The sequence below is a fragment of the Cyanistes caeruleus genome, chromosome 11, assembly GCF_971803275.1.
Source record: "Cyanistes caeruleus chromosome 11, bCyaCae1.hap1.1, whole genome shotgun sequence".
Lineage (NCBI taxonomy): Eukaryota > Metazoa > Chordata > Aves > Passeriformes > Paridae > Cyanistes > Cyanistes caeruleus.
The window spans coordinates 16,966,703-16,979,059 of record NC_141711.1 but is presented as its reverse complement, the minus strand read 5'-3'; the positions used below and the strand labels follow the sequence as shown (position 1 = coordinate 16,979,059).

Sequence of the window (12,357 nt, the reverse complement as noted above, 5' to 3'; positions counted from 1 at the left end):
ATCACTAGAGACACTGGGGTGCTGAACTACATCGTTTATTGGGGATCAGTGGCAGGGGTCAGCATCCTTAGCACTGCAGGTGCTTGAGCAGCCACAGCGCTATGTTCATGAAGCCATCAGCTTCGGCTTCAACGCCAGCCAGAGCGTGGTTGTTCCCTGGGTACCAGAGCAGCCTGGAGGGGAAACAGGGATTAGTGCTGTGTCTGCACCCTCACAGCTCAAGCCCCCAGCACCCCACTCACCGTGTGGGCACCCCCCGGGCCTTGAGGGCACGGTAATACTCCAGACCCTGCTTAGGGGGCACACGCCGGTCGTCCTCCCCCAGCATCAGCAGCACGGGTGCACGGACCTACAGGAGCAGCACAGCCTCAGCGCTGGCACTGCTGTTGGAGACAGGGACAGGGATGGGAACAGTGACGTACCTGGTCAACATAGCGTATGGGTGACTTGTGCAGCATCTCTGTCCACTGGGCTGGGTCTGGCAGGGCATCATGTCTGTAGGGCAGCCCTGTCTCTGTCAGGCACCTGCAGGCAAGAGAGTTGGGGGCACATGTGTGGCTGGGATGGCAAGAAGCCTGGGAAGCTGGGGGTAGCAGTATTCACCAGTCCGGGATGTCGGTGGTGGCCACCATGGAGGCGATGTTCACCACGGGGTTGCGGACCACGCAGGCATGGTAGGTGTCAGGGAACTGCCCGATGAGGTGGCATGCCAGGAAGCCCCCATGTGAGCCGCCAACCAGTGCCACCCGGCTGGCATCCAGCGTCTCCTCCTGCAGCACCCGCTCCACGCAGAGCTGCCACCACGGGGAACACCCACTGAGCAGGCAGCTCCATTTTCCCTACTCAGGGCATCTGCAGGAGCACAGGGTGCCCCAGGGACCGTGTTGCAGGTCATACCTGCACATCATGTACATCCTGTGTGCCCACGTTGCCTGGCAGAGAGGCCACGCTGTCCTGGCCAAAGCCCAGCGAACCGCGATAATTCACTGCATGGGGAGCAGCATCAGAGCCCTTCCTCCTTTGTGCCCCCATCCCAGCCCCTCCATGGGTGCTGTGTCACCCAGAGCCCTGGTGTCACTCACCCAGCAGCACAGCAAAGCCCACTCGGCACAGCGCCGCCGGGTACAGCATCCACCCGGCCGTGAAGACGGAGTGAGGACCCCCTGCAAATGGCAAAATCAAAATGAGGGTGACACTGCCTGGCTGGGGTACAGCAGGCTGGGGACAAGCTCTTACCATGGGGCATCACAACCAAGGGGGGCTTCTGGGCAGTAGGACCCTCGCTTGGGCGCATCAGAATAGCATCAAAGTCCAGGCCCCCTGTGGAGGCAGGGAGGGGGGTGTCAGGGAGCAGTGAGGATGGTGGAACACAGCCTGACCCCACCCTGGGCACTCACTGTACTGGGCATGCTCCTGCTCTGGTGGGGGCTGCAGGGTGCGAATGTCCCAGCTGATGCCAGGCACGGGGGGTGTGTCCTGCAGGCAGATCCACTCTGTCTGTGCCTCACGGCCAGCAGCGGGCAGGACAGCCACTTTCTGTGCAGGGAGAGGGGTCAGTGCCCACGCCAAGGGTCTGGTGGGCACTGGGGAGAGGGGTCAGTGCCCGTGCCAAGGGTCTGGTGGGCACTGGGGAGAGGGGTCAGTGCCCATGCCAAGGGTCTGGTGGGCACTGGGGAGAGGGGTCAGTGCCCATGCCAAGGGTCTGGTGGGCACTGGGGAGAGGGGTCAGTGCCCGTGCCAAGGGTCTGGTGGGCACTGGGAACATGACTTTACCAACACGGGGGGGCAGCTAGGGGTGGAGAATCTGGCCACCATGAGGTCCCGGTCGATGGTGAGGACAGACCAACTCCCTCTGGGGGAATCTGGGGAGGAGGGGGTCAGACCTGCAGGCGTGACCCTCTCCCCACCCCTGGCACCAGCATGGCCCCATTGGCCCATCACTCACCAGCTGTCAGTGAAGTTGTGGTGCCTGTTGCCGTGTCCACCACGAACACATCCTAGGGGCATGAGAGCAGAGTCCAGTAGAGCCCTGACCCAGCCAGGCCCCTCCTTGTGTCCCCCCCACCCCCTCACCTGCTGGCTGCGCTGGGCTGTGTCCAGCAGGATCCTGCGGCTGTCAGCCGCCCAACACATCCCTGGCAGTGCGCCACAGTAGATTCCCGGGAAGGCACCTGTCATTACAGTGGTGGCACTAAGCATTCCCCTGAGCCCCCTGAGCCCCCCCAACACCCCCAGAGCTGTACTCACCCCATGCTTGCCGTGGCACAGTCTCCAGCACCGTGCTGGTGTGTTTGGTGTACCAGTCATACTGCAGGAGACATGGCATAGGGCAAGTTTTGCAGGGTCTCAGCCTGACTGCCCCCACTGCAGCCCAAAGAGGGGGCACCACTGCCCTCCTGCCAGCCCCACCCTAGCATGGGCACCCTGGCACCTCCCTGGTGCCTGCCAGTGTCCCCCCAGTGCTGCTTACCATGCGGAGGCGGCTGCACTGCTGGTGGGGGCCCAGGACATTGTTCTCCAGGTAGACGATGCGGCAGCCATCAGGGCTGAGTCGTGGTGACCACACAGCCCTGGTGTCCTCAGATAGCTGCTCTGCATGGGCATGAGGGGATGGTGAGGGGCTGCAGGGGAGCCAGGGCACCGGAAGGATAAGGGTATGCACTCCTTACCACCCTTACCACATCTGCCGCCCGTCAGGTCCACATAGAAGAGTGCTGACCTGCCAGCACAGAGGGGTGTCACAGTGGGGTTGGGTTGTGTGGGTGGGTGCCCTGCAGGATCCTACCAGCAGGGCTGGGCTGTGGGGTGCCCTGTGGGGACTCACCGGCGGTTCGTGCAGTGCCGCAGCCCCAGGCGGAAGGGATCGTGCCACCAGCCCACAAACACCACGCCAGTGTCCTCAGGCGACCAGAAAGCCTGTGGGGAGAGGGGAGATAAGCAGCTCAAAATGCTGCTGGCTCTTGAAACCTCCCTCCTCTGGTTCCCTGCAGCTCCCCATCCTGACCTGGCCAGGAGAGAGATGCTCTGGGATGCCCTCCAGCACTGAGATGCTGTTGCCCTCGATGTCCAGGACACAGAGGACGGGCACACTGCGGGTGCTCAGCGTCTCCCCCCAGTCCTCGTGGTACACGAACTGCTCGCCCTGTGGCACAGCCTGATCAGCTGCACAGCCACACAGCCAGCCCCCAGCTGACCCAGGGTGGGGAGAGCCCACCTTGACAGGTGCATCCTCCTTCTTGGGGTGCCCCATGTCCTCATCAGAAGTGCCCAGCTCAGGGGCTTTGCTCTGGAAGAAGGACTCAGCCTTGGGACGCTTCTTCTCCGCCACATAGAGCAGGTGGGTCTCCGAGTGAGACCAGGCAAGGCACCCAAACTGGTCTGCAGGGGCAGGTCAGCACTGGCCACCCTGTCCCAGGGAGCCCCACATTCCCTGGCATCCCCCAGCCCCTCACCATCATCGTAGACGCTGCCATGCTTGTCCAGTGCTGTCAGGTCAATGCTCTTCACCTTCTGGTTCTGATTCCAGACCTGGGGGCAGAGATGCCAGGGCCCAAGACACAGTGTGGTTCCAGCCCCAAGCCCCAGTCAATATCCATTTTCCCCCAGATCTCACCTCTAGGAACTGCTTCTCCTTCTCCTTCTCCTTGCCAGGGACCTTGCGCAGGACAGCCTTCAGTGTCCCGCTGGGGGACTCACGGCTCAGCAGCCTGTGGGTGAGTGGGTGAGTGCCTATCAGCCCCCCACTTACGCTACCCCGAGGGACCCCCTGTTGGGGACTTACTCATCCTTGATCTCAGAGCAGGTGCCAGCAGGTGCTGAGTAGACAATGGAGGCTCCATCATGGAAGATGAGGTATTGACGGCAGAACTTGATGTTCTCAGCCCTTGCTAGGTCCCGCTGCGACCACTCTGCAGGGAGCAGGGTGAGGAACACCAGCTGCATCCCCACTGGGCAGGCAGGGACTCCCCAGACCCCTCTGCCCCCACCCCAGTCCTCCCCATCCCCGTACCGGTGTAGAGGCTGCAGTACTTGCCCCCGTACTGCGTGGTGAGGTCGGGGCCGAGGCAGGCGGCGCTGAGTCCCGGGTGCTGGCTCAGCTCTCGGTACAGCTCCGACAGCTCCTCCGCACGTGGCTGTACCTGCGGGACACGCCGCGGTGGCTGGACGGGCGGGGACGCGTGGGGGACACGGACCGGGGAGTGATGGGGCACAGGGTACACAGGGGCACCAGTATAGACAGCGGGGATTTTGGGGGGTGCTGGGGGCAGCGCTTGCGGCTGAAGGGCTGGGGTACATGGGGGGAGGAGGGCAGAGGGATTAGTGCAGCACTGAGGCAGTATTGGGGTGCCAGGAGGGCACTGGAGAGCAGACAGGGCTCCGTAGCAGGGATCTGGAGGGTACTGGGACAGTTGCTGGGGTATCAGTGGGTACCAGGATACTGGGTGCAGGTCCTGGGGTGCAAGGGGCGCCTAGGAGGGTCCTGCAGCAATGGGGGTCTATGGGGGGATTAGAAGGATACCGGGGCAGCTCCCGGCCGAGACAGATAATCAGCAGGGTCGGGGGGTGCCGGCGCGGGACTCCCGAGGGGGGGACAGGGAGGGGACAGCGGGACCGAAGGACGGGGGGGTCCCGGAGCTCTGACGCCACTCCCCCCAGCCCCTCACCGGCGGCTCCATGTCCTCGCGGCGGGGGGTGGGGCCAGCTCCGGTACTTCCGGGATGGGGCGGGGCCTCCGGCCTGCGGCACCTCCCATTGGCTGCGGCGCTCGGGCCCTCTCCCGCTTTGAGGCGCCCCCCGGTGGGCGCGGGCGGCGCTGCAGCCACAGGCACCGGGGTCCCCCGCGCCCCCGACGTGTCCCGGGCCACCGGATCGCCCCGGGGTGGTTTACCCACCAGGTAGCTGCAGAACAGGGGCTCCATGCGCAGGACCGGGGGGATCGGGCCCTTGAGAGGCACAGGAATCCCCAGTCCAGCAGCCTGGCCCGGGGGAGATCAGGCCACTGAAGGCCCGTGGGACTGAGCAGCCTGGTCAGGGGGGTTGGTTTGAGTCACTGGTGCCCAAAGCAGCTCCGCCAATGGGGATTGGGCACTTGGGAGCCCTCCGGACTCAGCAGCCTGGGCCTGCAGGTGAGATCTGGTCCTTGATGCCCACAGGGACCCCCTATCCCAGCAGCCCAGACGTGGGTGGCAGAGCTCAGCAGTGCTTGGTGACAACTAGACCCATTCCAGCCACCCCCACCATGACAGGGGTCTCGATCCCCCGCCCCCCACGCTGCAAGCAGGCAAAAATCGGGGCCAGTCTGTGGTTTGTGTCAAGTCCTTTTTATTCTGTTCCCACAGAAACACCTGGTGAGGGGGCAGCTTCTGGGAGGGAGTCACGACACAGCGGCGGGGGTGGTACGGCACGGTACGGCACGGTACGGCACGGTACGGGGTCACTACGGGTGGCACAGAGCACAGCAGACACGCACACCGTCACAATGTTCAGAGGGAGCGCACCCGGCATCGCACTTACCGCTGGAAACGGCGCCCAGCCGCGCTCGGCCCTCGGTCTTTGCAACCCCCCGTTCCCCCGCCCTGTCCAGCAGATTGCCACAACTCGGGCTGGGGGCCCGGCCCGCCGCGGGGCTGCGTGCCCCCGGTCCTGGCAGGCACGAAGGCAAGGTGGCGGGTGTGCTCGGGCGGCGACATTGGCCCCGGGGCGGGGGGGTCTCGGTCCCGCGTGCGATTTACACACTGTACAAGTATTTACAGCGCGAGGAGTGGCGGGGCCGGCGGCCCGCGGGAGGCGCCCTCAGGCTCTGCACTTGTCACCGGCCGGGGGAGGCGGCGGCTGTGCGCGGGGCCGGGGCTCTCCTCCGTGGGGCTGCCCCCGGGACCCCCGGCCCGCCCCAGCCTTGGGCACCGGCAGAGCTCCCGGCGAGGGATCTGCCACAAAGCGTGGGCTTCCCGCGGCAGCCGGGTCCTCGATCACAAGTGCATAAATCTGCTAAGAGCTTTCAGTACAGCGATGGACTGATGGAGAAGAAAAAAAGAAAAGTCCAGGCAAAGAACAGCAAGCACTGAAAGGCGGGTGGAACCGTGCAGAGAAGTAGCAAGCCATGCTCTACGACGGGACAGACGGTCACGGGCGCTAGGGCTGCCCTTTGGCAAAGTGGCCCTCCGTGGGTCGAACATGCCACGAATTCATACGCACGGGTGGTCGGTACAGAATAGTTCTCGGGTCGCTCGGCGGCACGCTTTGCGATGGAACCCTTAGGCGCGACATTGAACTGATTAGCTATTCACAGGTCTTGTTCTGGAGTCGTGTTATTTCGTTGCATAGAACATCAGGCGGGTGAGCGGGCGGCTGCCCCCCGCCACGGGGGTGTCGGCGGGGCGCTGCCAGCGCGGGGAGGCGGCGGGGCGCGGGCGAGCCCCCTCCTCGGGCTGCCTCCCCCCCTGGGAATCCCCTCCCGGCAGGGCGAGTGGGCTTTGGCCGCCGGCCGCTGCGCCGGCCGTCCCCGCAAAATGGCTTGAGAAGGACTTGGATTGCACAGTAAAAGGAAGGATACTGCCGGAGGCAAAGCTCTCCTGATCTTGTTCCACGGGATTTGTGCTCTTTTGTAGCCTCCTGCACTCTATTGCTTCTACAGACGACAGCCCGTGTGCTAACTCATCGCACAAAGCAAAGAGGGAAGAGGATTTGGTATAAACTTTAGAAAAATAAAACCCCGAAACCGAAAGAAAATGAACCCAAAGAAACCGAGAAAAAAAAAGGACCCCCCCTGACGACGCCCCGTGCCCCCCCCCCCCCACCCCCCGGTGCGGATGAGGTATACACAGAAATCAAAGTGGGATGATTAAGGCTGTTCTTGAAAGAAAAGGGGTGCCCGGCGGCAGGCGCGCTGGCTGCGTGGCGAGGGCGAGCGCGGCCCTTTCAATGCTTCCAATGGCTTCGGGACACGCGCCCAGCCGGTCGCGCCGCCTGTCAGAGTCCTATGGCCTCGTATTTCGGTAGTGAAACAGTGTTAGGTCCTAGCTGACGCGCTCCGGGGCTCCCCGGCGGGGCCGGGAGCGGCCGCAGTGCAGGGGGCGCGGGGACGGCCCCGGCGGGGCGGGTGGGGTCGGGAAGGGGGAGCGGCGCCCACGGCGCCCAGCCCTCGGCTCGCGGGGGGGAAAAACCTATGAAGAGGCCAGAGCTGGGGTTCAGAGGGAGCAACTCTGCGTATAATCTTGAGAAAGGGCCGCAGCCCACCTACGGGGCCTGACCCGACGGTCCGGACCAGGCCCATCCCCTCGGGGCAGCTGCCGGGGCTCGCCGCGTGCCGCGCCGGAGCTGCTCGCCAGGCGTGGGGGGCACCCGCCCCGGGGCGTCCGCCGGGCCCCTGCTCGGCCGCCGTTTGGTCCAGCATCCAGGGATCGCCCTGCTTTCAAAAGCTTGCGACAGACAGAGAGAGAGAGAGAAAGGCGTTAGTCCGAGCAGCCCCTCCCCGCGGAAGGGATCCCGCCGAGCGGCAGCGCTGGCCCGAACGAAAGGGCCCCAGAGAGCCAAGAGGCACTGCCGGCGGAGCAGCTGCCGCCGCCTCCGCCCGCCCCCGCTTTGGACAGGCTCCCGGAGCAGAGCCTGGACCGCCCAAACCTTCCCTGGAAACACAGGGTCTGCACCAGCGCTGCCGAGACTTTGGAACAAGGCCAAGCCTCCACGCCTTGGCTTGGGGCCACTACCTGGGGATGAAGATGGGATGAATGGCCCAGCACGAAGGGCATGGGTCCGTGCTACGTCTTTCCCAGCCGGGGGCTGGGAGTGTGTCGAGGCAGGGCTTCGCAGGTGCTTGGGGGATAGTGGTGCCGCTGGAACCTGAGAGATGGAATGGCAGAGGGGACTTGTGTGCAGGTGTGCCCTGTACACTCACCGTTATACTCAGAGTCTGGCGCCGCGTGCTGAATTCATTGGCTTCTTCATAGGTTTTTCCACTGCAACGACTCAAATCTCCACTCGCTTCCCAAACTCCTACAGTGGAAGGGAGGAGGGCATCAGGCACTGCTGGGGCATGGAGAGCCCACGGCACAGTGCCCGGTGCTGGCTTCACTCACCTTGTGCCGTTCTCTCACCAGAACGAAGTGAACTTCTTGCCGAAAGCTGACACCGCTGTGAGGAAGCCAGGACAGGTGTCAATATGGAGTAGTGACCCTGGTCCCCCACCTCCCATGGCCCCAAACTGGGAGCACTGCATCCCACTGGTGGCAGCACCCAGCCATCCCCAAGGTGCCTGACTCCATCTCGGTGCAGAAGAGCATCACCGCCCTGTCCCCATCCCGGGAGCAGCCCTCACCTTCAGTCAGTTTGCCTGCTTGTTCCGCTGCCCCCCCTGGCAGGATTTTGGAGAAGACACTCTCTCCTTCCCCGCTGGGCTGCCCCGTGGCCATGCCCGCGGGACCACGTGGCCCAGCCGCCCTTGGACCGGCCTTGCTGTCTGCTGGGGGACAAACAAAGCCACTGTTAGCAGGGGACAGGCCTGGCTGGGGGAGCACAGCTGAGTTTTGGGGTGCCAGGCAGCTGGCACAAGGCAGGACAGATGGCACAGTGCCACTGGGGCTCACTGACCTGCTGCTCCCAGGGGCTGTGCTGATGGCGCTCTCCCCGGCTGCTGTGGCACTTTTGCTGCAGGTTTGGATGTGTCTGTCGGCTCTGCTTTTGTCTGGAAAGGGGAAAACAGCTCTCAGGGCTCACCCTCCCAGTAGAGCATATGCCAGAGGTGGCCCAGGCTGGGAGGTGATAGCAAAACCCCCAAACACTGCTCCACAACCCCAAAAGAGGCAGCATGGGATCAGGACATAGTGATGTCCCCTCTTGGGTCCCCTCGAGGGGATGGCAGCTTCCACAGCACCCAGGCGTATCTGTAATGGGTGTGTGAGTGGGATACACTTTACTCCATGGCTTCCATTCCCTTCCCCTGCCAGCCCGTGGGCACAGCCAGCTGTGCTGATTCCAGGCAGAGCTGTGGGCTCCGTACGCAGCCTGGCCAGTTACGCCCATACTTACCGCCGGTGCTGGGTGTCCGCCCGGCTGTGTGTGGAGTGTAGCCGGTGCCTTCCCTGCTGCCTGGGCTGGCCCTGGCTGCTGCTGCTGTGGCCGGGACGAGGGGGGTCCCTGTGTCCTGCCCCTGGTCTCAGGCTGTGCCGAGCTTGCTGGCTGGGCAGCCTGGCGTGCTGCCGGCTGCTGCCGTGCTGCCGGCTGCCCGGCCTGCTGCTGCCTGGCCGCTGGCTGCTGTGGGTGTGTGAGGGGCTCCGGCTTCGGCGCTGGCATGGCCGACCCATGCGGCTGGGAAGGTTTCTGTGCCTTGGGGGTCTCAGTGCCATGGTGGTGAGCAGCGGGGCGGGATGATGGGGCATAATCAGCGGAGCTGGGGCCGTAAGGCGCACGGGACTCGGGCTGCTGCGCCTTCTTGGGGCCGGCTGAAGGCCCATGGCCACGGGGCTCATGGCGGCCGGATTCTCGTGGGTGCTGCTTTGATGAGCGGCGTGGCGGCTCGTCGCTGGCGTGCCGGGAGGAGCCAGCATGGCGATCGTACTCCCTGTGGTGCCGGTGCTCACGGTGCTGGGGGTAATCGTCGTGCTGCCACGGGTCTTCATCGGGGGGCTCGTCATAATCGTGGTAGGTGTGCTTAACTGGGGGTCTCTTCTGCGAGGAAGAGTGGCCACCGTAGTGCCTGACCCTCTCTGCCCGCGCCTCCCTGGGCTTATCAAACCAGTCTGTCTCCTCCTGACCCAAATGATAGGCTTCAGAAACCAAAAACAAACCACAGTCAATGTCTCGCTCGAGGCTGCGCGGGCGGAAGCCATGCAATGAAGTGGGAGGGGCAAGCAGCGGGCACGCGCGCAGGGGACAGCACGTGCCGTGGGGACGGGACGCGGCACAGCAGGGCACCGTGCAGGACCGGCTAACACCGAACACCCAGGGCAGGGGGAGGAAGGCACGTGTCAAGCAAACTGAGGCGGTGAGAGTGTCTCTGCGTACGAGCGGACGGGCATGCCCCGGGGAAGTGCCATGCTCTGGGGTGGTCACCACGGGGAGCTGTTACCTTCGCTGTCTGAGACAACGCAATGGGTATCATCCATGCCGTAGCCCTCCTCGTGCTTGTACGAGTGACTCCTTGGCACGTCTTTGATGTGCTTTTGCACATCAGGCAACGAGTGGCTGGAGCAGAACTGGGAGCAGGGGTCCCCCGCTGACTGGGGGCCCGGCCCTCCCGCAGTGCGTGACCCCCCCATTGACTTCCCCATGGGGCTGACGGGGCTCTCCTCCTCCGAGGGCTGAGAGCGCATGGGCGCCCGCCCACGGCTCTGGCTCATGCTGAGGGATGAGGGCTTGGAGCTGACTTTCTGGGAGCGTTCCATGCTTTCCCGCTCATAGGATTTGCTCCGGCCGCCCATCTCCCGACCGGAGGACTTTTCCATCCCATAGCCAGAGGAGCGGGTTCTGCTGCTGGAAGAGTAGACCCGCTCCTCCTCATCCACCAGATCCCGGCTGGAGACACCGTAGTACTTCTGCTGCTCATAGACGTTCTTCTTCAGGCCGTAGGTGATCTCATCCTGCAGCTTCTTGGCCCTGGAGGCCACATTGCTGCTGCCAATCGAGCTGGTTGTTGAGTAGGAGGCCAGGTCTGACTCCACATCTTTGGCTTCTTCAATGGGGGAGAACTTGGAGATCTTCTGCTCCATGCCTTGCTTCCTGTGCTTGCTGCGCTTGGAGGAGATGACGGCGGGTGCCAGGTTCTTGGATGAATGCTTCGGTAGTGGTGTGCCAGAGCCGTGCTTGTCCATCCGTGAGGAGTGCCGGTACTCACTGTCCCCATAGTAGTAGCTTGAGCTGGTGGAGCTCCCTGACACCCTGCCATTACTTTCTGTGCCCCGGTAGTAGCTGTTCTTCCCACGATGGTCAGGGCCATGGTGATCATAGATGTCCTCCTCAGACTCCTCCTCGGCTTTGCTGTAGCAGCAGGGACGGCTGGAGCCCTCGGTGTCCCCTAGATCACTCTTCTCTCTGCTGTGGCGGCTATCGGTGCTTGTGCCCACCGGCTCTGCTTTCTGCCCATCCACTGCTGGACTGTCCTTGGTGAGCTCGCTGATGTCCTCAATCATCACATAGTTACGGGGGATGTTCTGCTCCAGACTGGTATAGAGGGACTCAGAAGAATAGCTGGCTGAGGGGCCTGGTGCCGTGCTGGTTCTCTCAGCCGGCCGGGTCTCAGGTGCCTTGTACTGCTCGTAGCCACCGCTTGCCGGTGCAGTGCTGAAGGTGACGTCAGGCACGGCAGAGGAGCTGGTGGCCGCACCAATGACCTCGTAGTTGGTGGGGATCTTCTGTTCTAGGTCAGCCAGAGAGGTCTGCCGTGGTTTCTGGTGCCCGCCAGCTATGTCTGCTGGGCTCTGGTAGAGGGCAGGTTGTGCTGCCGGCACGGTGGCTGCCCCAGCAAAGGCGCTCGGGGCTTGGTAGGGATTTTGGGGCTGGAAGCCTGGCTGGGCTGGGGTGCCCAGCTCTGGGTATGCGGTGCCGGGGGCCGAGAAGCCACCGGGCGACGTGAAGGTGGGCAGTGGAGCTGCCGGCAAGCCATCCTGTGAGGTGCTGGCTGTGGGGTACTGGGGGTGCTGCAGGCGTGGTGGCGGGAAGGCGGCGGGGCCCTGCGGGGCAGGGTACGGGTAGGCGCCGTAGGAGGCGGCGGCGGCGGCGGCGGCGGCGGCGGCGGCAGCGGCGGTGTAGTCGGGGTACTGCCCGGCAGGGCGCAGGCCGGCGCTGTCGTAGGAGGCGAGGCGCAGGCTGTGCAGCTCGCTGTCCGACAGGTAGTCGCGGCGATCCCCGGGGTAGCGCAGGTAGGGGTGGTCCCGCCCACCAACCCGATCCTTCAGCAGCGACTCCTTGCGTTGGGTGATGCCCAGCTCCAGGTACTTCAGTTTTGCATCGATCTCCTTCTCCTCCTCGTCCAGCTCCGCCTGCTTCTTCCGCAGCTTGGTGGCCTCGTGTTCCACCAGCCTTAGGTCTCGGTCCAGCTCTTTCAGCAGGCTGGCCTTGGTGACAGGCGCCGTGGCCTTGGGAGCCAGGCTGCTCAGGTAGAGCTGGGAGGCAGCTGGGCTCGCCAGGGGAACGTGGGGCTCCTCAGGTGGTGGGCTGGGCAGTGTCCGCTTCACCTTGCGCGCCAGCGAGCTTGACTGCAGCCCCCCCACCTGCAAAGGCAAGGGACATCTGGTCAGGGGGGCAGGTGCGTATCCCCCCCACGTCCCACCCCAAGGATTGCAGTGATCCTCCTGTGCCCTAAGGGCTGGGGTGAGGCATCTCACTGTGCACGTGTTCCCCCATGCACTGAGAAAGCGGCGTTTA

General features: G+C 64.1%; 2 protein-coding genes across 4 annotated transcripts in view; both read right to left on the bottom strand.

The window, feature by feature from the left end:
- Positions 1-19: 19 nt before the first annotated feature.
- Positions 20-4,767, bottom strand: LOC111935330 (acylamino-acid-releasing enzyme). 2 transcript variants are annotated; one of them, XM_086845105.1, is made up of 22 exons: positions 4,665-4,767; positions 4,010-4,139; positions 3,782-3,908; positions 3,614-3,707; positions 3,453-3,528; positions 3,215-3,378; positions 3,005-3,142; positions 2,825-2,916; positions 2,679-2,719; positions 2,471-2,592; positions 2,248-2,308; positions 2,074-2,171; positions 1,946-1,997; positions 1,774-1,862; positions 1,398-1,536; positions 1,237-1,320; positions 1,083-1,163; positions 898-986; positions 604-794; positions 423-525; positions 243-349; positions 20-173 (listed from the first exon to the last, which is right to left on the bottom strand). In XM_086845105.1, the coding sequence occupies exons 1-22, from the start codon at positions 4,674-4,676 to the stop codon at positions 68-70; spliced, it is 2,196 nt and encodes a 731-aa protein (XP_086701231.1). In that variant the 5' UTR covers positions 4,677-4,767; the 3' UTR covers positions 20-67. The 2 variants fall into 2 exon arrangements, with proteins under 2 accessions (XP_086701231.1, XP_086701230.1); XM_086845104.1 differs by having other exon boundaries at positions 2,670-2,719; positions 4,665-4,719.
- A 2,066-nt stretch (positions 4,768-6,833) lies between these two features.
- Positions 6,834-12,357, bottom strand: part of BSN (bassoon presynaptic cytomatrix protein) — an 86,716-nt gene continuing 81,192 nt past the window's right edge. Inside the window, exons 6-12 of one of the 2 annotated variants that reach the window (XM_086845103.1) lie at positions 10,064-12,203; positions 9,025-9,761; positions 8,587-8,680; positions 8,315-8,455; positions 8,076-8,130; positions 7,895-7,992; positions 6,834-7,418 (exon numbers count right to left, since the gene is read on the bottom strand). In XM_086845103.1, the coding sequence (XP_086701229.1) occupies positions 8,090-8,130; positions 8,315-8,455; positions 8,587-8,680; positions 9,025-9,761; positions 10,064-12,203 (3,153 nt within the window). In that variant the 3' untranslated portion in view covers positions 6,834-7,418; positions 7,895-7,992; positions 8,076-8,089. Of the gene's footprint in view, positions 7,419-7,894; positions 7,993-8,075; positions 8,131-8,314; positions 8,459-8,586; positions 8,681-9,024; positions 9,762-10,063; positions 12,204-12,357 lie in introns of both variants that reach the window. The other variant, XM_086845102.1, reaches the window with a different exon arrangement.

What these genes read in the sequence shown, in the direction of transcription:
- LOC111935330 (XM_086845104.1), bottom strand. An exon ending in CACAACTTCACTGACAGCTG is followed by an intron (nt 1,863 to 1,945) that starts GTGAGTGATGGG and finishes CCTCCTCCCCAG; the next exon opens with ATTCCCCCAGAGGGAGTTGG. An exon ending in AGGATGTACATGATGTGCAG is followed by an intron (nt 795 to 897) that starts GTATGACCTGCA and finishes CCGTGGTGGCAG; the next exon opens with CTCTGCGTGGAGCGGGTGCT.